The following is a 23,778-nucleotide window of genomic DNA, read 5'->3' as shown; positions in this document are numbered from 1 at the left end:
AAATTTGTAATTTATTTAATCAACTTTCCTTCTGACGATGCTGTCTGTGTTGAGCGCTCAGTGAATCTGCGTTCGACTACTCCGCCTAGGTTACACTGTCGAGCGCAGATCCACTGAGCGCTCAACACAGACAGCATCGTCAGAAGGAAGAGCGCAGGGCAAGCTAGCGAGACAGAAGTTAAGCTCTCCTTGCAACATGGCAAATTGAACCTCCCCCACCCTCATTCAGATCTGGCGTTTGGAATTATTTTGGTTTTCATGTGATGTATGACCCTGAAGGTAAGCGCGTCATGGACTAAAGTAAAACAGTATGTTGGATGTGCCACGCAATGCTCAATTACATGGGTGGGAGCTAGTGTGTTAGCGCAGTTAGCTCGTTAACGTGTTGGCCGTCTAGCCCCATGCACGGGACGATCAGGGGTAGCTCGTTAACGGAGATTTGCCGTGTTGTGGCGTTAAGGTCATTTCAACGAGATTAACCTGAAAGCACTAGTGGGAACACAACGAATATGACTGCACATTTATATCATCCTAGTGCAAAAACAACAAGCATGCATGCTACAAACTTTAGCCGAGTCATTTAGACAGCCATTAGCACATGATTCTCCTTATGGGGACCTGATATGTTTAATATGCTGCTGAGAATATAGGCCAGAAGAAGCGTATAGTATAGCTTTTATTTTGGAAAGAGCCATTTCTCTGTAATAAACTCTCTTTTCCAAAGATGCATGATTCCTCAATCAGATACAGGGCTCGCAATATCGCTAGCCCGACGTCCAGGGGCTAGCGATTTTCCAGTCGGGCTACCAAAATCTATCTCTGCCCTGCCCGTCGGACTATTGTAAGAAGGAAAAATATATGTCAATGCTTTTGCATTCTTTCAGAAATGTAGCTGGGTAATTATGTCATTGGCATCGGTGAGCCACTGTCAATATGTGACATATTGAAATCGCATTTGAATTTGCGCTTGTTTTTTTGCTTTCACTTTGCAATCGCTCGGACAGCACTGATTGGTGAGTGATGATAATTTGCGCACCAATTCCTCTGACATCGTCTTATTAATCGTTAGCTTACTACACAAACATGACAAGTTAAATCTCCCGCAGCAAGCTTAAATATGTGAGAGAATCGCTGAGCGTTATGTGAGTGCGTGTGTAAAAGCAGCAGGATATATATTTTAGTTCTGCTGAGCCAAATAAGACAGGTCAGGGTGAAGAAGTGACAGCCAAAGAAAAGCTTACCACAAAACGGAAAAGTTATGACAAATCAGACTATAAGGCAAAAAGAAAATGCCTCATAGTCTGATTTGTCATAACTTCTCCGTTTTGTGGTAAGCTTTTCTTTGGCTGTCACTTCTTCACCCTGACCTGTCTTATTTGGCTCAGCAGAACTGAAATGCTTTTACACACGCACTCACATAAGCTCAGCGATTCTCTGCGCGATCAACCTCTCACATGTTTAAGCTTGCTGCGTCATGTTTGCATAGTAAGCTAACGATTAATAAGACGATGTCAGAGGAATTGGTGCACAAATTATCATCACTCACAGATCAGTGCTGTCGCTCTCTATACACAGTTCGCACGATTGCAAAGTGAAAGCAAAAAAACAAGCGCAAATTCAAACGCGACTTCAATATGTCACATATTGACAGTGGCTCACCGATGCCAATGACATAATTACCCAGCTACATTTCCAAAAGAATGCAAAAGCATTGACATATATTTTTCCTACAATAGCCCGACGGGCAGGGCAGAGATAGATTTTGGTAGCCCGACTGAAAAAAATCGCTAGCTCCGGGACGTCGGGCTAGCGATATTGCAAGCCCTGTATCTGATTGAGGAATCACTCATCTTTGGAAAAGAGAGTTTATTACAGAGAAATGTCTCTTTCCAAAATAAAAGCTATACTATCCGCTTCTTCTGGCCTATATTCTCAGCAGCATAAGGAGAATCATGTGCTAACAGCTGTCTAAATGACTCGGCTAAAGTTAGTAGCATGCTTGCTTGTTGTTTTTGCACTAGGATGATATAAATGTGCAGTCATATTCGTTGTGTTCCCGCTAGTGCTTTCAGGTTAATCTCGTTGAAATGACCTTAACGCCACAACACGGCAAATCTCCGTTAACGAGCTACCGCCGATCACTCCGTGCATGGGGCTAGACGGCCAACACGTTAACGAGCTAACTGCGCTAACACACTAGTTCACACCAATGTAATTGAGCATTGCATGGCACATTCAACATACTGTTTTACTTTAGTCCATGACTCGCTTACCTTCAGGGTCATACGTCACATGAAAACCAAAATAATTCCAAACGCCAGATCTGAATGACGTTCAATTTGCCTGTTGCAAGGAGAACTTAACTTCTGTCTCGCTAGCTTGCCCTGCGCTCTTCCTTCTGACTATGCTGTCTGTGTTGAGCGCTCAGTGGATCTGCGCTCGACAGTGCAGCCTAGGCGGAGTAGTCGAACACAGATTCACTGAGCGCTCAACACAGACAGCATCGTCAGAAGGAAAATTGATAAAATAAATTACAAATGTTGTATCGTTCGATACATATGCGTACCGAACCGAAACTGTATCGAACGGTTCAATATCGATACGAATATCGTTGCACCCCTAATATATATATATATATATATATATATATATATATATATATATATATATATATACACACATGAGGGTGGTATCACAGTGGCAGATATCCAAAAAAAGGGTCTCCAGTATGAAGAGTTGGGCAGCACCAGGCCCTGACATGATTCACGCTTACTGGCTGAAAAAGCTGACTGCACTCCACAAACATCTGGCAGTACAAATCAACCAGCTGCTAGCTGATGATAAGCTGGGATAATAAGCTGGCCGAAGAGGAGATAGAAGCAACCGACATCAACACAAGGAAACCCTAAGGCTGTATGCTAAGTGGAAGGAAGGAGGCCAGGGACTAGTGAGCATCAGTAGCACAGTCCAGGATGAGACAACAAACATCCACGAATACATCATGAAGATGAATATATGAATGAATACCTCAGGCAGCAGAAACCCAAGAAAGTGGAGGAACCAACATGAACGGCCAGACCACTCCATGGTATGTACCAGCGACAAGGCACAATATAAAGTGCCTTGAGGCAACTGGTGTTGTGACTTGGCGCTATATAAATAAAATTGAATTGAACTGAAAAATTGAATTGCAAGATGCTAGCAGGCATGACATACATGGAACGCCATGACCAAGTGGCTGGCATAGTATACAGAAACATCTGTGCCGAGTATGGCCTGGAAATCCCAAGGTCAAAATGGGACACGCCCCGTAAGGTGGTGGAGAATGACAGAGCTAAGATTCTGTGGGACTTACAGGTACAGACTGAGAAAATGGTGGTGGCTAACCAACCAGACATAGTGGTGGTAGACAAGCAGAAGAAGACAGCCATAGTAATAGAAGTAGCAATACTGAATGACAGCAACATTAAGGAAAAAAAGAAGCATCATGGGCTCAGAGAAGAACTCGAGAGGATGTGGAGGGTGAACGTAATAGTGGTCCCAGTGGTAATCAGAGAACTAAGTGTGTGGCTCCAGCAGATCCCAGCAACAACATTTAAGATCTCTGTCCAGAAGAGCACAGTCCTTTTTTTTTTTTTTTTTGCCTGCCCCATTTGGTTCTTTAGCCATCAGAATTGTTGTCTGAAGACCAACAAGGATACCCAATGGATTTACTTTGCCAAATGGATCATCGTGGCACACAATCACACTCCCCAAACATACTCTATACCCCGGGTCCAGGTATCCTCGCCCCCAGAGGGGGAAACAGAACCCAGACCCAAGAGATGTTACCCTTCCCCCCGGGGTGGAGGCAAGCAGACCGTCTCAGGCTCCGCAGCAGCAGGGAGGCCAATCAGACAGCCAACATCTCCTCCCAGCCCCCCCGCAAGGCCCTATATATATGTGTGTGTTATGAGAGTGTAAGTAATGTGGATGTCTAAGTTGTGAGATAAAATTGAGGCACAGGTGGCCAGAAGGGGACGGGGGACGGGGGGGGGGGGGGGGGGGGGGGAATGTCTCCCCTGCACCCTTGTGACACACCCGCACCCCAAGGCCCTACCTGTGTGGGTGAGTGTGGTGGAGCGGGAAGAGGGAGGTAGCCGGGGATGGGGAGGAAAAGGAGGGAGGGGAGGATGCCCCTCCCTAGGACCAGCTCCCCTGCTGACCCCAGTAGGCACCCCCGTCCTCTGGTACCCACCAAGGCAAGGGAGCCCAGGTCCATCCAGACCGGGGCCTACGGTAGCACTGCCAAGCCCCACAGGACCCGGGGTAGCCCACCCTACCCCACCGCAGAGGAAACTGTACCCACCCCAACATTCAATCGTCTCCCAGACTACACAAGACAACAACCTCCAGGTTAAGTTTATTCTCCACCTCTCCTATGTCTCTCCCCCACCTGCAGAGTGGACTCCTGCAAGGATGGAACAACCTCCCCGCCAGTTGCAGAGCCCCCCAGTTAGGCCGATGCACAAGAGGCCCCCTGCGCCAGGGCTGAGCACCCGTGCACCCACCCGCTCACAACCTCGGTGACACACCGACGAGGACCGAAGCCCAGTGGAAATCAGAGAACTAGGTGTGTGGCTCCAGCAGATCACAGCAACAACATTTTAGATCTCTGTCCAGAAGAGCACAGTCCTAAAATATTGCACAGGACCCTCAAGCTCCCAGGTCTCTGGTAGAGGACCCAAGCTTGAAAGAAAGACCGCCCGCAGGGGCGAGAGATTTTTTATTTGTTTTAGTAGAAGACTTTGGTATTGGTATAAGAGAGAGGCAAAAATTGTGTCCATAGGACAGTTCTAAAACTGCTGACCAAAAACAACACTCATCTCATCCCGACTCATCCCAACAACAAGACTCATCTCACATTAGCCCAAAAAAAAAATAAATCTTGATGATCCCCAAGAATACTCTATGGATGGCTGTGACAAAAGCATAAATTTTTTGAAGGTTTGAGTCCTGTTACATCTGGTGTAAAACTAACACAGCATTTCATAAAAAGAATGTCATACCAACAGTCAAACATGGCAGTGTTAGTGTGATCATCTGGGCTGCTTTGCTGCTTCAGGAACTGAATGACTTTCCATAATTGATGGAACCATGACATCTGCTCTCTACCCGAACATTCTCAAGCAGAATTTCCAGCCATCAGTTCATGCCCTGAAGCTCAGGTGTGCTTGAATTGTGCAGCAGGATAGTGATCTTAAAAATACCAGCAGGTTCACCTCTTAATGTCTTAGAAAATCAAATAAAATCCCCAAACTTTTTGGAGTCCAGTTGAAATGCTTTGGCACGAAGTTAAAGAGAGTGTTCATGTTTGAAAACCCTCCAGTGCGGCTGAATTAAAAATAATTCTGCAGTGTGCAACCATTGGCGTTCAAGATGGTATTGCATTGTGGATCACAATCTGATGGTACTTTTCTATGTTAATAATTAGTTCATTAGTTATTAGTTTTGAAAAGATCCCCCAAACCACTGGCTGAAATACCGCCTCCACTGTGTTTTCCTGATGGCTGTAGACATTCACTGTTGTGCTTCTTGCCTGACCTCCTCCTCCAATGATTTGAACAACAAATTTGAAATCTGGATTTATCACTCCATTAGACGAGATGCCACTGACTTTCAGTCTTGTGCAAATTGTCAAAACTCATACTTTTTTCCTTGTTCCCGTTCTTTGTTAATGGCTTCTTCACAGCCACTCTTTCACTGAGACCATTTTTTATAAGGCAAACAGTAGATGGAGGTGCCAGATGCATCTCTCAGGTCCAGTGTCAGGTCTTTGACAGAGCATGTGACTTTCAGATACCATTCATCTATTGCAGATAGTTTTTAAGCCTTTCACTTCTTCTTCTTTTCTCCACTTGGCCAGTTTCCACAATTCTTTTTAAGAACACAGCGTACACATGACAAGATATGACCAATTTTGGCAATGGCTTTGTTGGCCAACAGAGTTCTGACTCTTTGTCAGCCCAGACAAGAAATCTGGGCTTATTGCTGTTTTCATAGATCAGTGACAGAATTGTCGGAACTTGGAGGGCTTTCTCTAAAAAATATAAACTAGCTACTTTGCCAGAGTCCGGAGGTCTTCTACATGAGTGAAATGCAATTTTCTCTCCAGCTTACATGCTTTTTATACTTAATTTGTTTTTTGTCTTTTTTTTGGGGGGGGGGGGGGGGGGGGGTTGTTCTGGTTTGTTTATTTCAGGTCTGAGAGCAGAACCAATCTCTATGGCAAAGGGGTTTTTGGGGATGACAGGAGGAGACAGCAACAGTAAGAGACTGGCATACACGATTCCTGGTTTCAACTCAGGATAGTCACAAATTCTTCCAGATTTCCAGAAATGAGAGGTTCCATCTAAAGTGGGATGGATATCAACGCTCCTAACAAAGACAGGTTTTCTGCAGAAAGTTTTCTAATTATCTATCACGCCCACAATTTTGGACAACAATCAGACAGCCTGTGGTTTAACCCATTAAAACCAGTTTAAGTTTAAACTTTTAGGTAAAACAACCTTGACCCATTGGTGCAATCAAAACGTCCACTGGCTTCTAAAAGCATCAAGTCTACGCTTTTTCGGTGATATTAGGATCATTACGGTAATCCCAGGTAGGGCACCACATCCAATTCTCTGCAAATAACACAGAAAACATGAAAAAAAAACCCACACAGTAAAAAGAACCCCAATGCCTGATCAAATTTTTGTTTACTGCTCCCTCACACCTACTCACTTTCTCTACTCCCAGCCAACTTTTGTCCTTGCATTGCTGCAGTGATACCATTTCTGGGATTACCATAATGACCACAATATCACTGAAACACACAAAGTTGCATCTTTCAGGAACAAGCTCTCTCTGTCTGTCTTTGGAGGGTTAGGATAACGTCCATCTTCAGTGGCGGTCCTAGCCTGTTTGGTGCCCTGGGTGAAACACTCCCTCTGCCCCCCCCCCCGACACACACACACACACACACACACACACACACACACACACACACACACACACACATAAAACCTATTAAGGATTGTACATTAAAATAAAACTGTTGTCAGAACCATACTGAATTTCACCAGAGAAACACACACACACACACACACACATATGAAGAGAGTATGCATAGTATGCAAACGGCTACCGGACAGCCATCATAATTCATCATACAATGAAAATAGGACAAATCAACAATTTGACAACATTTGACACTGACTAATTAACTCATTCACTGCCATTGACGTCTATAGCCATCAATTGCAGTGAATGAGTCAATGGGTTTAACTCATTCACTGCCAATGGCTGGCAGTGAATGAGTTAATATTACAATCTGTAGCATAATGTATTGTTTGGAGTTTAGTCTGTTACTGTTACTATTTTTACCATTTCTTCTTGGAGCAACTGTAACCCACATAATTTCCTTGGGGATTAGTAAAGTATTCTGATTCTGATTGTTTCAGGATGACCTGCCATGATCCAATGACACATCTGCTTACCTGTATCTTTTGCTCGTTTCTCCTCCTCCTCTTTTCTCTTTTTTCTAAACTGAGGACCTGATGGCGTTGAACTTTTCTTGTCCATCTTGGTTTTAATTTTGCACTCCAGTATGAACACCCATCCCCCAATCCGAGAATCATAACCTAATAGACCTACACCTTATTTCACAGATTCGCTTTGTCTAGGGTTTATGTCTGGGATTTTGCACAACCCAGGATTCAAATCATGAATACATAATGGGCTTGGATTTACAACATTATGAATGAAATGTGCTCTATTTGGAAGCAGCAGGTCTCCCTCCCCTTTCGACAGGCTGTGTGTGAGACTTTAAATCAACAAACTGTAAATTTTGTCGGCATGATGTTGGGGCAGCATGAGTACCACCAATTTTTATTTAATTTTTTTGCCGATGCCCGTGATGCCGCCCCCCACCACGATGCCGCCCCGAGCAACTGCCCGTGTCGCCCGTATCAAAAACCGCTACTGTCCAGCTTAATAAGTCACTACTGGTCCAACTTGAGATGTGATAAGAGAAACATAAGTCCAACATTTTTTAGCAGAATTACGTACCAACTCAATATTAATTTTAGTGACTTCCAATTGATGCAACCAGGTGCCATTATTTCTGACGTGACCTATGATCTTACCAAATCTACCCATACTCTTAGCCAGCAGTTTCCAATTCTGTGTGCCTGCCCCTGGAATACAATCAACTATCATTGCTAGAGTCTGTAGGTTCCTGTTTTTAAGAACAGTCCCTAATAACCATTTTTTTCCTTGGATGGTGGTGTATTGGGGGGGGGGGGGGGGGGGTGTCTGTTTAGGCCAACACCTCCTAACAGTCAGTCACCCAGATGAGCTGATGTCCCAGCGGCTTGGCAGAACCTGCTGGGGCCATCTAACCAGAGCTAAGCTACTTTGGCCCACACCAAGGGGTGTGGTCCTGGGTTTTTTTGAACCAGTGTCTGGTATTTTGTATTATGTGTTTTGGCATTGTTGAGACTTATTGATTCTTTAGGAATTATGTGATTCTAATATTCAGTTTTGATAGCGTATGAGTTTGGTGACTTGTGATTCTAGTTCTTAGTCCTTTCCCTTTCCCTTATTTCACTCTGTTTTAGTCTCACCTCTGTGTGTTCTCCCCAGCATCCCCTGTGTTGTCATGTCTGGTTACGAATGTCAAGTTTCTGTCTCGTCTCCATCTCGCTCCCGCTCTCTTTATCCCTTGCTCTCGCTCAAGTGTGTGTGTCTTAAGGCCGGGTTTTGTTTCTGTGTTTCCTGTCTTATTTTGATAGTCCTTGTCTCATGCAAGGTTATTATCGTTAACAAAAACTAACGAAATAACGAAAACTAGAAGTGAAAAAACATTTTCGTTAATGGAAATAAAAATAAAAACAAAAAAAGGAAAACTAACTAAAACTGTAATGAGTGTTCACAAAACTAACTAAAATTAACTGAATTATAGCACAAATGTGTTTAGTTTTCATTGATTTGTATGTGTCATACAATAGTCAAGGGTGAAAATGAAGTTTAGTTTCCAGATTTTTTTCTTGCTGTCTCATTATGCCAGCAGGTGGCAAATACGTTAGTCGAGTCGTCTGTGTTGCTGCTCCGTCCACGCGCAGAATCATGTCAAGAAAAGTCGGGAGAAAGCGCCAGAGTCCAATTTGGGATTACTTTGAATATGACTGTGTTTTGGATAAAGCAAGTGTCTTGTAGTGGAAAGAGACAAATTATGAGGGACATTTCTAAAGGGAAAAAATCCCACAAACCTTAAAGTTCACTTGAAAAGCTCACACAAGAAGGCTAACCTAGCTTACCTTGAGAAGGTAAGGGAGCACACTCAACCCTCATCCCCAGAAAACAGAAGCTAACCCCAGGCAAGGCAGCGTGATGCATCCCGAGACAACAGGACTGGGATATCTACATAACTGCGTGAGTCAATTGCCTTCAAAAAGTTTATCAATTCACTTGAACCAAAAATTACGAACACCCGGTGCTGCAAGAGTTAATAGTCTCATTGGGGCCAAGATATACATTTTATAGTTGCCTGGTATCAATGGTTGTTCATCTGCCTTAATTTATTTATTTATTTATTTATTTATTTAAAGAACCCATAGGTGGGAATGTGAGTTGTCTGTCTCTGCGTGTTAGCCCTGCGACAGACAGGCGACCTGTCCAGGGTGCAGGGTATGGTAGCTGGAATAGCAACATACCCAAGGATAAGCAGAAGAGAATGACTGATATGATGAAACTGGGATTTTGTTACATTTAATTATTGCAAACACAACTAAAACTATAACTGAAACTAATCAAAACTAAACTGAAACTAAGGATTTTCAAAAAAAATAAAAACTAAACTAAACTTGGTAAAAACTAATTAAAACTGATATAAAATTGAAAATCTGAAGTCAAAATTAAATAAAAATAAAAACTAATGAAAATTGCAAAACTATTAAAACCCTGGTCTCATGCGCATTGTTTTCCGTTTCATTTCCACTGTCTCATTATGTCTTTGTTCTCATGTGTCTCCTCTTCTCCTAATCACTTTTCTATATATATACATAGTCTCAGTCTCGCCTTGTCTTTTGCCGAAATGTCAGTTCTTCCCCTTGCTCATGTTCTATGTGCTAGTGGTTTCCCAGTTTAGTTTTCTGTTAGTGAAAGTTGCCTTTTGTTTTGTATTTTTGTATGCTAAATGGCTTGCTTTTGTTAAGATTTGTCACGGCCAGGCGGATCAGCTGCACGCTGATCAGCCCTCTCTGTTTCTCTTCCTCTTCTCTCTCGCCGGGGCGGAACTCACTGTGGGTTCACGCCCTCGGCTCACGCCCTCGGGAGATGAGACCCAGGTGTCTCATTAAGGGGAGCAGCATTTAAGCCAGGAGGTGACTGCTGTTCATCGCTGGATCGTTGTCTACCACGCGTTAGTGAAGTCAAGCTACAGCAAGTTTAGTTAAGAGTGTTTTCCTCTGTGCGTCGTTCTTAACCCTGTCTCCCTGTCTACAGAGCTTCCTGGATTTTTTCCCCGTGTGATTCCCGTGTGGCAGTGTCGGAGTGTGAGCCTGTGATCGTGTGAGTGGATATTCTGAAGAACGCGTGCTTTCCCTTGGACTTCCCTGGAGACCCCTTCTCCCCCCACTCAGCTGTATATAACCCCCCCAGGGTTTTAATAGTTTTGCAATTTTCATTAGTTTTTATTTTTATTTAATTTTGACTTCAGATTTTCAATTTTATATCAGTTTTAATTCGTTTTTACCAAGTTTAGTTTAGTTTTTATTTTTTTGAAAATCCTTAGTTTCAGTTTAGTTTTGATTAGTTTCAGTTATAGTTTTAGTTGTGTTTGCAATAATTAAATGTAACAAAATCCCAGTTTCATCATATCAGTCATTCTCTTCTGCTTATCCTTGGGTATGTTGCTATTCCAGCTACCATACCCTGCACCCTGGACAGGTCGCCTGTCTGTCGCAGGGCTAACACGCAGAGACAGACAACTCACATTCCCACCTATGGGTTCTTTAATTAAATAAATTAATTAATTAATTAAGGCAGATGAACAACCATTGATACCAGGCAACTATAAAATGTATATCTTGGCCCCACTGAGACTATTAACTCTTGCAGCACCGGGTGTTCGTAATTTTGGTTCAAGTGAATTGATAAACTTTTTGAAGGCAATTGACTCACACAGTTATGTAGATATCCCAGTCCTGTTGTCTCGGGATGCATCACGCTGCCTTGCCTGGGGTTAGCTTCTGTTTTCTGGGGATGAGGGTTGAGTGTGCTCCCTTCTCAAGGTAAGCTAGGTTAGCCTTCTTGTGTGAGCTTTTCAAGTGCACTTTAAGGTTTGTGGGATTTTTTCCCTTTAGAAATGTCCCTCATAATTTGTCTCTTTCCACTACAAGACACTTGCTTTATCCAAAACACAGTCATATTCAAAGTAATCCCAAATTGGACTCTGGCGCTTTCTCCCGACTTTTCTTGACATGATTCTGCGCGTGGACGGAGCAGCAACACAGACGACTCTACTAACGTATTTGCCACCTGCTGGCATAATGAGACAGCAAGAAAAAAATCTGGAAACTAAACTTCATTTTCACCCTTGACTATTGTATGACACACACAAATCAATGAAAACTAAACACATTTTTGCTATAATTCAGTTAATTTTAGTTAGTTTTGTGAACACTCATTACAGTTTTAGTTAGTTTTCCTTTTTTTGTTTTTATTTTTATTTCCATTAACGAAAATGTTTTTTCACTTCTAGTTTTCGTTATTTCGTTAATTTTTGTTAACGATAATAACCTTGCCTCTGAAGAATTGGTTTTCCCTTCATCGGGAGCAGCGCTGGGCTCTTCAAATCACGAACAAACAGTAGCCCACATTCTTGATTTTTAGTCACAAACACTTGTTGTAATGACTAACTACTCCTGACATTTTGGAGATGTTAGCTCTTTATACAGTAAAGTTACAGTGGGATACAAATAATATCAGGCTGATCCTGCCACGATTTGTTCCCCCTGTTCAAATCACGGACAACCCATTTTGCAGAGGAATTGAAAAATGTATTGATAGCAATATTGAATATTATTACACAGGGAAAAAAACAACTACACCAAAAATAATCACATCGTTACACCTCTGCTTTTGTAAATGGAGGGACAGTAACTGCGTGTGTATATGTAAGTGTGTAAAACCTGAAGATAGTCAGATTAACAGTATTTTGTCTCTATCTGCTATTCTGCAATTCATCTCATGTAAACAATAACGTGGCGCACAGCGTGACGTGAAAAATGGCGCATACCTTTGACGGTGCGTGACAAACTCTGTATTCCTCTCCCCACTTAAACGCAGAAAAGGAGTTTTAAAAAATCTCAGTTTTCAGTGATTCCAAACACCGTTTCCGTGTGGACGAAATAGCTGCGTTTTCAAAAATACCCATGTAGGTGCGGACGTAGCATAAAATAGTTAGTAGTTTATTTTCTTACTACCTGTAATTTATTGCAGATTACTTGTATTTCCTTAATTGTTTACTAAATGTTTGAGGTGTGAAATAAACCGCAATGGAGCAAAATATGGGTGTGTGTGGTTGGAGGATGTGTTCGTGTGTGTTCGTGCACGCGCGGGGGGGCGCAAACATTTTTCTTGTAAAACAAAGGGGGACCCAGCAAAAAAAGTTTGGGAACCACTGGTATAAACCAATCAGAGATAGTCAGGGGCGGGACCTCTCTGATTGGCCGTGGTCCAGATATTCCTGTAGTCCTATGCGTGTGTACGTTTGAAAGTGCAGAGAGAGGTGAGTAGCTTGAATAAAGCGATATCGATTAATTAAATCCTGAGTAGACATTTAAATATAAATGTATTTTGCCAGAAATGCCAGAATCTCAGGTTACAGCTCACAAAACTATTTCAACAACCACCAAACAGCTAAAACAGTAAATGAGAGCAGGTAAACGGATTCTGCACAAAGACGTAAACACAGACCCGACGCATCAGAATCAGTGAGCTGTCGGCTTTCTCACCCAGCCGTCGGGGCTGAAAGCCGACAGCTCACAGATTCTGATGCGTCGGGTCCGCACTTTGTGTTTACTTCTTTTTTGTGCTAGATTCCGATGCTGCAGATTTTGTGTCTCTCCAACCAAAATTCACTGAACCAGCAGCAAAAGAAGAACATCGTCATGAATTCCCTCTTACTTTTGCTGTTTTGCTTCCACCAAGATAAAAATCACAGAGAGGGAGAGCTCTACATGAAGTAGAGCTCTCCCTCTCTCTCTCTCTCAGTGTACTTCAAGAGCAGTTTCCTCAAATCTCTGTTTTCTGCATTATTCGTTCGCTTATTACGCCCAAGTCATGTACGGTGCTTTCTATATATTTTTGTTGTTGTGGTTTTTTTTCCCCCAAAAATGACCTCAACAAGAAGGCCTCATTTCTGCTGTTTAATAGCGCAGAAATGTAAACTTTTTAAAATTATGCCAAATTGTAAAATGCTTGGCTGTGTCTTTAATCAAACCCCTGTAACTTTGCTCTGCTTCACTTCAGCATCGAGCTTCATGGTTTTCTTCCATTTTTTTTCTACTGCAGAATGTTTTTAAGGCTGCTATAAAAAGCCAGGCCAGGAAAATCTCCCTCATGTTTTTCTGTATTTTATCCTCAGTTACTTTGACACAAAGGCATCTGCTGAGACGATCACACCTCTGATGAAGTCTCACAGTGTCAGTACTGATAAATGATCAGAATTATAATATTTCTGACTGTCTGAGTCAAAATTGAAGCGAAATTAATCGAAATGGGAGTTTGTTAATCGGAATCAAATGGATTATAGAAATCAGTGATGATACCCAGCCCTAGTGAGAAGCCTAGGCCTGACAGAAGTGGATGTAGCTGTGGGTAATGAGAAAAGATGTCCCCTATCCCCACTGCCTTTCAGCAGCAGGCAGCAGCAAACAGGTCATCAGAGGAGGCCAAGATGAAGGTTATGTTTAACATTGTCTACAATATCACCAAAGAGTGCCAACGCATTTTAAGCACAAGCACTTTTTCAGTAACTTATCTTTATTGTAGAAATGTGCTTCAAATAAAGAACTTTGTGTTGACAAGATTGTTAATTAATCATTTACAAATCAAATTGCCTGTATGGACAGCGGTTAAAAAAATGTGAACATGTAAAACAGTGGGGTTAAGCGATGTGGTTGAATTGAAAATTTGGGCGCACCTAACTTTTGTGCTGGTGCACCTAAGAAAAAAAGTAAGGCGCACCATTGCAACCGTGGCAAAAAGTTAGTCTAGTCCCTGAAGTTCATCTCAGTTTTGCCAGAAAACATGATCCCCAAGACTTTGACACTTTGGCAACAGTAGAAAGGAAAAATTCCCTGTCCTATTGAATACTGAGCAAAATGAGCCAACCCTGATAAAAGAGGGCAGTGTAACTGAACTAGAAACTCCAGGTAGCCACCCAACCAAGAGCATGACTCCCACAGCTCACTAACACAGTTCCATCAGAGGAGATACTTGCAGATGTGAGCACTGCTCTGTGCACCATCTCTACTACTGTATGATTAAAACTGATCAACTCATATATGCTATTGTTAGAGCACAGTAACAGGCACACACCCTGTGAGTATAAAATGCTAAAAGGACTCCATAATCACTTTTGAGACATAATCAGATATATGTTAAATGAGGTTAAAAACAAAGACTTTGCTGATTATTACAAAAAGTGATCACACAAGATAGGACCCATATAGTGTCTCATTTAGGTTTGTCGTCAGCTTCAAATCTCATAGAGGGCATAGTACATAAACTGCACTGATTCCATTGGCTGCTTCGCTCTGTCAATCACATGACTGTTCGTGAGAGGGGCAGATGCAGCAGGCATTCCTGTTTGATTTAAACCAATGGACTGAGGTTATATGCAAGTGAAAAAGTAGGTCATGAGCTGTTTTAATGCTCAGTGTTTTTCTGTCACTTCTCCCAGAGGCGAAAGAGCACTGTGCTGCTGAATATTGATTGACTTAGATAAGTCTCTCTAAAATGTCAGCAAAGAGCACTGTGGCCTAGCTAGCTTATTACAAGGAAAAAAGAAAAAGGGAAGCCCCTGAACAAATGACGACAAATTAAGTTGTATAAATTCAAATAAAATATGCATTGCCATTTGTTGGAATTTAGAAACAAAAAGCATTTCAAATAAAAATAATTGGAAGGGGGTCCCTACTCTTTCTCCTCCACTACCCACCCTTCAGGCCAGCACACCTATGATTAACTCACCTAGTGATAATCCTGTGATCAGACTGGCTACTACTTAAAGCAGGATGGGGGAACTCCAGGCCTCAAGGGCTGGTGTCCTGCAGGTTTTAGATGTGTCCTTGATCCAACACAGCTGATTTAAATGGCTAAATGACCTCCTCAACATGTCTTGAAGTTCTCCAGAGGCCTGGTAATGAATTAATCATTTGATTCAGGGGTGTTGACCCAAGGTGAAAGCTAAAACGTGCAGCAGAGCGGCCCTTGAGGCCTGGAGTTCCCTACCCATGACTTAAGGAGAAGGAAGACCTTCACTTGATGCTGGATTGTTATGCAGGAAACAATGTCGTTGGCCTGCCTGACTCCTCATGGTGTTTGTTTATGCTTCTGCCTCACCTCTTTGTTTTCATGTGTGCAGGATTCCTGGATCTCTTTCTGATGTGACTTACTGAGAGAGATAGAGAGACTATTTTCTAGTGGAGAGATACTTTGTAGAATTTCCTTGAGCCTTGAGAACAACTGACTGCTATTCCATCACTTACATTTAGCATTGAACTTTCACTGTAAATGAATGCATGAACTTTACATTTTGAGTCTACCAGATCTCTTTAACTATAATAATAGACTGTATAGACCTAAGGTGAGTTTATAAAGACAACACAAAGATTCATATGCAGAGGTTGTGAATTAAGAGTTAATATTTACTGAGTGTCAGTTTAGGGAGCCAGCATATGATTGAGGGCTGCACATGAAAGACTGCACACATCAAAGAAAATCCCAAACCAATCACACTCTCTCCTGGGTTGTGTTAATTTTATAACCTTGATGAGGTGACTGATATATTTTAACATCTAATGTAGCTATTAGGGCTGTCAACGTTAACGCGCATTAATCCGTCGATTAATGTGATGAAAACTTTTAATGTAATTAACCCATCTAGGGCGCAGAATGACTCAAAATGCCGGAAATGTCACTGTCATCGCATTTCAGCCAGTTTGTACAAAGTTTGTCCATTCTGCGCTCTAGATGGGTTAATTGCGTTAAAGGTTCTCATTGCATTAATCGTGATGACGCATTAACGCGCGTTCAGCCTGTGAAGTAGTCTGACTCGAACGTCAAGGAAGGTGGTAGGAAGCAGACTCAGCAGACATTTAGGCTTCCGAGAGATGAGACATTTATTTACAGTGAACTTCATATGTGAAACTTAAACACCCCCCCCCAATGTAACTCAGTTAATGAATTCAAAAGTACATGAATTCAGTAACAAAGCTCACCCTCATCTTAATCAAGCAGAGACTGACTATATATAGGGCTATAAATTTCCCTTGAATGAGTCCAGCCAGTACCACTAACTTGCGCTGAGGAATCTAAAACTCTACATAGATGACTGAAAATTACAAAAAGCTCCTCACACTTCTGATTAGCACATGTAACAACTAAACGGCTCTATATACGAAAAAAAAAAAAAAGATTCAACAAATCCCTTTATATCTTGAAACATACAAAAGGAAGCATTCCTATAGTAGAAGAAACCCCTCATCTTGGTTACCCTGCTGATGTCACATCTGACATTATCAGTACTTTAAAATCAGGAAATGTCAGGCAGGCCTTTCCCCACACCTGACCTACATGAAAATTGAAAACAAAGAACCAAGTAAGTATGCACAAATGACTTAATCTGCAACATAACAAAATATAAAGCAACATGTAACTAAATATTTGCTTTAATTTGCTGAATGTTTGTTTTGCTGGCAACAGAACCCTGAGTTTGTTTGTAAATTAGTAACAAATTCAGGTGTGAAAATTAGTACACACCTGTGAAGTACCTGTGTACTCACTCATTGCCAACGAGTCACATGACAGCAGGACAACTACACACAGGAAAGTAGGGAGCTGAGCAAAGTGTGCCTTTATGAGAAAAGGGGTGTTTGCACAGACATGTCTGCTATATTGATGAGTGGAACAACACACTTACCTTAAGAGAAGACAAACTAAAGCACTGATTCTATTATGGATCCGATACTGCTGCCAGAATTATTGATACTATGGATATTTAGATAAATCCACAGATCCCTATGAAAAATATTGACAAATCACTGATTTGCATGTGAAACATCTGTCAGTGTTTTTTACACACATATTCGTGCATACGAACTGTAAAGCAGGCATGAACTAAAGCAACATAATGAAGAATAGGCTAAAGTTCCTCGACAATGTGAGAGACTGATGAAGTCATAGAGCAGGGGTGTCAAACTCCAGACCTCAAGGTGGTCTGCGGTGCCGTGCGGACGCACCTGCACGGCATCCGCAATCACGCCCGCCGTGTTAAAACACGGGACTCAGGGGTTGGTGTGGGGTTGTGGTGGTGTGATGCAAATGTTAAATAAAGATGGCTCAAAACATGGATCTGTGGTCCCATCGTGCCTTAATTCTACCACAAGGCCCAACAATAATACCGTGGAAACAGAGAAAACCCCAACAATTATATAACCTCCTATGTAAGTCATCACATACAAACTAATTTCTTAACACCAACAAACCGGAGAATCTTTTTCATGAATGCTTGTCATTACAGTGAGTTTCTCATCTTGACCTGACTTCAATCTCCCAAGAATACCATGACCTGGATTGCAGAGTACCTACACAGACATAGTTAAGATTAAAGGAATACTTGGCTCAACAGAGCTCCAACTCTTTGTCAGATTGGCTGCTGAGGTGAAAAGCAATCTGTGTTATCCTTGAGCAGTGACAAATAGCAAGATGTCCTAGTTTTACGGATGGCTTTTTTTAAGAGTCACAGACTATTTTTTCAGACCAAAGTGCAAGGCCATTTCCTCTCCACTCCTGTTATTAGGGCTGCCACGATTAGTCGACTACTCAGGTTAAATATATATAAGTCACTTAGATAACTTCAAAATGTTATTGTTTGGCTTTTTTAATATTTTATTTGTTCCTGAGTAAATCGGTTTGGCTGAGATTAAAGTTATAGTTTTTACACAGCTGAATAAACAACTGATTATCAGAAGTGTGAGATGCTCGAGAATATACTCCGGTGTCCCGTTATATTTTAGATAGCAAGGAGTTTATTAAACTTCACCGAAAGAATCTGCAAATTTCATTAAAATTTAATAAACTACCATCTTGTCTTTATTTTTAGTTAGCACATACCATAAACACTTAAAGCTGTAAGCTAATGATAGTTATATAAGAGCAGATGCTGCTGGTGCAATAAGCTGTACGTTTTACGTCCAATGGATGATGATCTGATTAGTCGACTAATCGCAAAAATAATCGGTGACTAGTCGACTATCAAAATAATCGTTTGTGGCAGCCCTACCTGTTATCTGCTTTAAGGTACGTGTTTTTGCGTTATGCCAGGGGGTCAAACATTTTTCATTTTTTTGCTTTCATTTTCAAAGAAAGTATCCAGTATTCAGGGTTGTACAGAATGTGACACTGTTAGCAAGACACCGAATAAGTAAAGTTTAGGTAGCTGCTCTTTGTGTTTTGTTTTGTATTTTGTATTGTCTGTGCCTGTTCCCAGTCATCCTGGCCATGGTAGTCTTAAGAGCTTGAAAAAAAGAAGGGGACTGGATTTCTTTAGCCCTTTCATTCAATAGGCTTCTTCAGTTTTAATAACAAAAGGTGGAGCATCTCAAGGGTTACTAAACTAACACAACCTAAAGCGGAGCAACCTGCCCTGCCCAGTGCAAAAGTTCCTCCATCCAACCTCAACATTCAGGTAAGGTGTTCACATCCTGAGTGAAAACCACAGCATCAACCTACTAGCAGCTGACAAGGGAAGGTGTACTGTTGTTCTTAACTCAGCTGGTTATCACAACAAAATTGCCACAGTCCTCAGTGACAGTAATACTTAAAGTCTTAACGAAAGCCTATCTGCAAACACTCGAAAGGGAAAAAGCCACTGACCACCCTAAAAACTAACTTTACTTTGGGGAGCCTATACCCTGCACATATTAACTTCTGAAGAGCCACAAAGAAGGAGTCCCTGGAAGACCTATTGTTAGCAGTATAAACTCAGCCACTTACAACATTTCCAAACACCTCATCACCATCTTCGCTCATCTGAATGAGACACTTCATTAACAAGCTCAACCAACTGTGCCGAATGAGGACGATGGCAGCTCCAACACTGACATTATCCCAAAAAAGTTTATACACTTTGTACTGTGAAATGCTTTAAAACCTGACTGAAATATTGAATGTTTATGTTTGAGAGTTAGACATTGTCTCTAATTTTAATATTACACTTAGCGTTATCCTTTTTGATAAAGCTCATAGTTAGAGCTGGATCAGATGATTCCTTAGTAATAGTGTTATAGGATCAGGCAGCTGGAAGTCCCATGATGTTCTTCGCGTGGGGAATAAAATTATCACAATAATTATAATTATTATATTATTTAAATCCTTCCGTATTATTTAGGTTTGCTCACTTACAAAGAAATTAACTTTTTTATACTAGTTTAATTTTAATGGAGAGAGATAGAATATCAACCAAAAATGTAGAAAACACATTACACAGATGTTATAAGTGGATTTGCACGTTACTGTGTTACTGTTATTTGATCAACAAGCAAAATATGACTTTATAATGTCTCGATTCAGTTTCATCTCATCACAACACAACACTCTCTCAAGGCTTCATTGAATCCTTTAAACACTCACTGGCAAACTTGCTGGGTGCTGGGCAGCTCTCGGCTACCTAACTCGGCTTATGCTGAGTTGGCCAGCCTCTGTCAGAGTGGTCTGCCCACCATTGCTTCTGGTTCCCTTGCTCTTTGGCCATGAGGGCCCCATGTGGGTTGTCCCTTCTTCTCCTGCTGGGATGTGCACGCAGTTGTCATCGAGATGTGTGGCCTCGGGTCTTCAGTACTATGGGGGCTGCACCCTGGTCACCTGGGTCTCTGTCTGCCTCTGTATTCTGGGAGGTGTGGATGCAGCTTCTCACCCTCATTACCAAGTATATTTGTTGACAGACACACACATTCAGAACACAACAAGATTGTTTGTTTGTGCATCTATGTTTTTTTTTTCTTTTATTTCCTTTCAGGCGCTGTTTGTTTTCTGTATGTGTTTTTTCTTACAGGTGCAGCAGTTGGAGACATACTGAGTTTTTCAACTTGTGCTCTGTCCTTTTATTGTCAGTGTTTCACAGAGATTTCCTTCCCACTGTCGCTCAAAGGGAGTTATAATTGTTGGGTTTTCTCTCTGTATTATTGTAGGGTCTTTATCGTACAATATACGATATTGATATTGATGCGACTGTTGCTGTGGTTTGGGACTACCTCAATAAATTTGAATTGAATGTAATCTGGGTGCCACATGGGCACAGTGTCAATCCCATGGGAGCATGAGTTCTTGCTGAGTTGTAGGGGACTAAATACGTTTTTGGTTTTTTTAATGTATAGTTTATATTCTGTCTCTCTGCAAGAAAATGAAAATACCATAACAATTACAGACTGTTCATTTTATTGGCAAGTGAGCAAACTTATAAAGTCCCCCTGCAGTGGACTAGGCCAACCCTGTCTTATCTCAGGCTAGACTATTTTCTCTTATAAAAGTGGTTTCTCTCCTACATTGACTTTAACTGTTTTTCCTCTTTAAAATAAAATTTTGATGAGAAATACTGGGTATTTATGTAATTGATCTTGTCAACCTTTAGATGAATAAAATATTTCTTATCCTTACTGTACTTACAAATAGGGAAACAAGAAATTGAAGTTGTGGGACTGGAAAGTATTTGCCTGACCAAACATATTGTACTTAATGATTGCAGCAAAAGGAATGTCAGTTAAATTAAAGATAAATAATAAGAACAGTAATAATAACAACAACAAGGATAGAGAAAATGAGACTGTGTATATGGCCTTTGATGCCAGATAAGAATAAAGGCCAGAGAAGCTGATTAAATTCTGTCTCGACTACCAACATATTTGCAGCTTAAATCTTTCTCGGTATAGTGAAAGCTGTAGACCTCCATCCAAACAACACCTCGGAGATTTCCTCTAGACTGCTCCCTTAAATGAGGTTAAAATACGCATTGTCGGCTTTTTGGTAAATTAATGATGGCGCTTTGTCGTCCCTTCGCTCACAGCTCGGCTCCGTTCAAGCGTTTAGATTCAGTTAAGAGTCGCATTCCAGCTTACCTTCGACAGCCCACACCGACGGCAGCATCCATAGAAAGTACAAGATATCCATAATCACAGATATTCCAGACTTATGCCTGTTAAAAGCCAGTGTATTAATCGCGCAGCCGTACAGCTGTGGTCGGTTTCCTGTGAAATCATTTAGAGATGGAGAGAAGCATCCTTATCATCATCAGTGGCACCAAGATAAAGGCTGAAGCGCTGCTGTTCAGGTCAGGTTGGGCGAAACCAAAAAAGAGGGGGCAGAAAAGCAGCGGAAAAACACAGAACATCGGCTGCGCCTGACTGGACACAAGGGTTTGGGTTTTTTGTTTCTTTTTTAAAACAAGGCCACCAGGGTTAATTATGAATAGGCATTAATATGCATTTCCGTCGGAGGAAAGTGCTTTTACTCAAATTTATTATTACACTTGCCTGTTTTAATTTTTAACCTAAATTATTAGATGTTATATTTGCCAGTGAAGACGCTTTGAAAGACCTTTCTTTACCATTCAGTGTCAGCACAATCTTTGTACCTAAGCAAATTTTTTATTACGTCACTTAACACTAACCTACACATAACTCAAGGAATGAAGCCAGTGTTTTTAGCATAGTAGCAATTACCAACCCCATCCCAAAAAGTAGCAACACTGCACTCCTGCGCTAATTTGCAGATCTGATATTTTATTCACTACAGAACACCAAAAAAGTTTTAAACTGAGGAAATGAATATAGCATCCAATCTGATTTTCAGCCTTGTTTCATTGTAGATATTTAGAATTCTTTTTTAATGATATTGTGTATTGCAGATTGATTGATTGATTGATAATATTTTATTCATCCCGAGATGATGAGAAACTCAGTCTTTGTACAATTGTACACTGAGGAATGTTATTCAGAAATGATTTCACAGCAACTTTAACCAGCAAATAAAATTGGCGATCATGTTATTGTAGGTTATTGTTGTGGGCCCACTTATTAATTGTCGTTGTCAGACCTAGCTCTACTCCAGTGCTGTTTTTTTCTTTCTAGTTTGCGGTTTGTCATTTCTCTTCAACCTTCTTTTCTTTCCTTTCTTGGCCCTAACCCCCAAGATGGCTGTTTGTCCCTGAGCCTGTGTCTACCTGGAGGTTTCTTAATGTTAAAATGAGTTCCTCCTTCCTAGGACTGTTAAGTCATTGTTAGCTTGTTGCATCCTAAAATAACTGTCACCAGTTCACAACTGTGATGTGAACTGGTGATATAAAACCTGAACTGAAATGAATTGGATTCAAAGACAAGAGGCTGTTGTGCCAACTTTTTAACCCTCTCAAGGCAGGCGTTGCAGATTTGCAACAGTTAAAAGCTAACAACCTGATTACCCCACATACATATTTTATGAGTTTTTTTTACTCGGAAGTACCACTGCAGGTATTCTTTTGTGCATTAGCAACAAAAACTTAATTTGAGCCTGAGAGAGTTAATGCTTTTGATGCTAATGCTTTATTAGATTTATAAATCCATTAAATGTTATGGATGCAAACTTTGGCCTTTCTACATAGCACTGGAAAATAACGTTTAAAAATTTAGTCTTTTCACCCTACATGTGATATATTTCAGACGTGTTATTTGGACTGGATGAGTATAAATAAAACGAATTAAAGTAAAAAACACAACTAACCTGTGATATGAGGACATGTTTTATTTGGTCCTTTTGTCATTGAGAACTCAATAATACCTTTGTTGCAAGCTGCACTGCTATCATGTCCATAGAGATTCCACAGCCGACCTGTCTGAGACATTCCCTAAGATAAGACTGCAGTGGATGAAAGAGACTAAGGGAGAGGGAAAAACAGAGAGTGAGAAAGGGATAGCGCTGCCAGTAAAGCAAGAGAGAAAAAGAGATAGAGCTCAGTGAGGAAATAGAGCAGAAGAATATGGGCATGACAAAAAGGAATCCAGCCTGCCTCCAGATGAGTGAGAGCTGCAAAACAACAGATTAGAGGAGCCTACGGCTTGTTCCTATGGAAACCTATGCCCAGGGAGACAGCAATGGGAATGCAGCAGATTGTAGGTCAGACACACCATCAGCGAGCCAATCAGAAATAATCTATCTTGACTTATGGGTCAGTAAAGCTGGTGCCTTTCTTTGGCTGCTCTCACTGTTGGGGTCCCAGCGAGCAGAGCAGAGCAGTGCAGAAAGTGGTGGATCATTTTTAAAAACAACGCGACAAAAACTAAAACCTCTATGGCTCATGAGGTAGGGTGGCATTATAGGAAGCCCATTCCTGAAAGACTTTCAAATAATAAGAAATAACAGAGTGGAATAATTTGCAAACAATTTAATTTCAATTTAGTTGAATTACCAAAAGCCAATTCACAACAGCAGCTGTTT

The 23,778-nt window shown here is 41.3% G+C and overlaps 1 protein-coding gene across 3 annotated transcripts in view; it reads right to left on the bottom strand.

Annotated features, from left to right (window-relative positions):
• Positions 1 to 23,659, bottom strand: part of LOC309696398 (ephrin type-B receptor 2-like) — an 86,104-nt gene extending 62,445 nt beyond the window's left edge. The window contains exon 1 of one of the 3 annotated variants that reach the window (XM_082517612.1): positions 23,122 to 23,659. In XM_082517612.1, the coding sequence (XP_082373738.1) occupies positions 23,122 to 23,185 (64 nt within the window). In that variant the 5' untranslated portion in view covers positions 23,186 to 23,659. Of the gene's footprint in view, positions 1 to 21,425; positions 21,999 to 23,121 lie in introns of those variants that run through there. The other 2 variants (XM_082517610.1, XM_082517611.1) reach the window with 2 other exon arrangements.
• Positions 23,660 to 23,778: the final 119 nt, after the last annotated feature.

Source organism: Aulonocara stuartgranti, assembly GCF_965226115.1.
Source record: "Aulonocara stuartgranti genome assembly, chromosome: 20".
Taxonomy (NCBI): domain Eukaryota; kingdom Metazoa; phylum Chordata; class Actinopteri; order Cichliformes; family Cichlidae; genus Aulonocara; species Aulonocara stuartgranti.
Note: the sequence above shows the minus strand (reverse complement) of the source record. Positions and strands in the feature narration are given on the sequence as shown.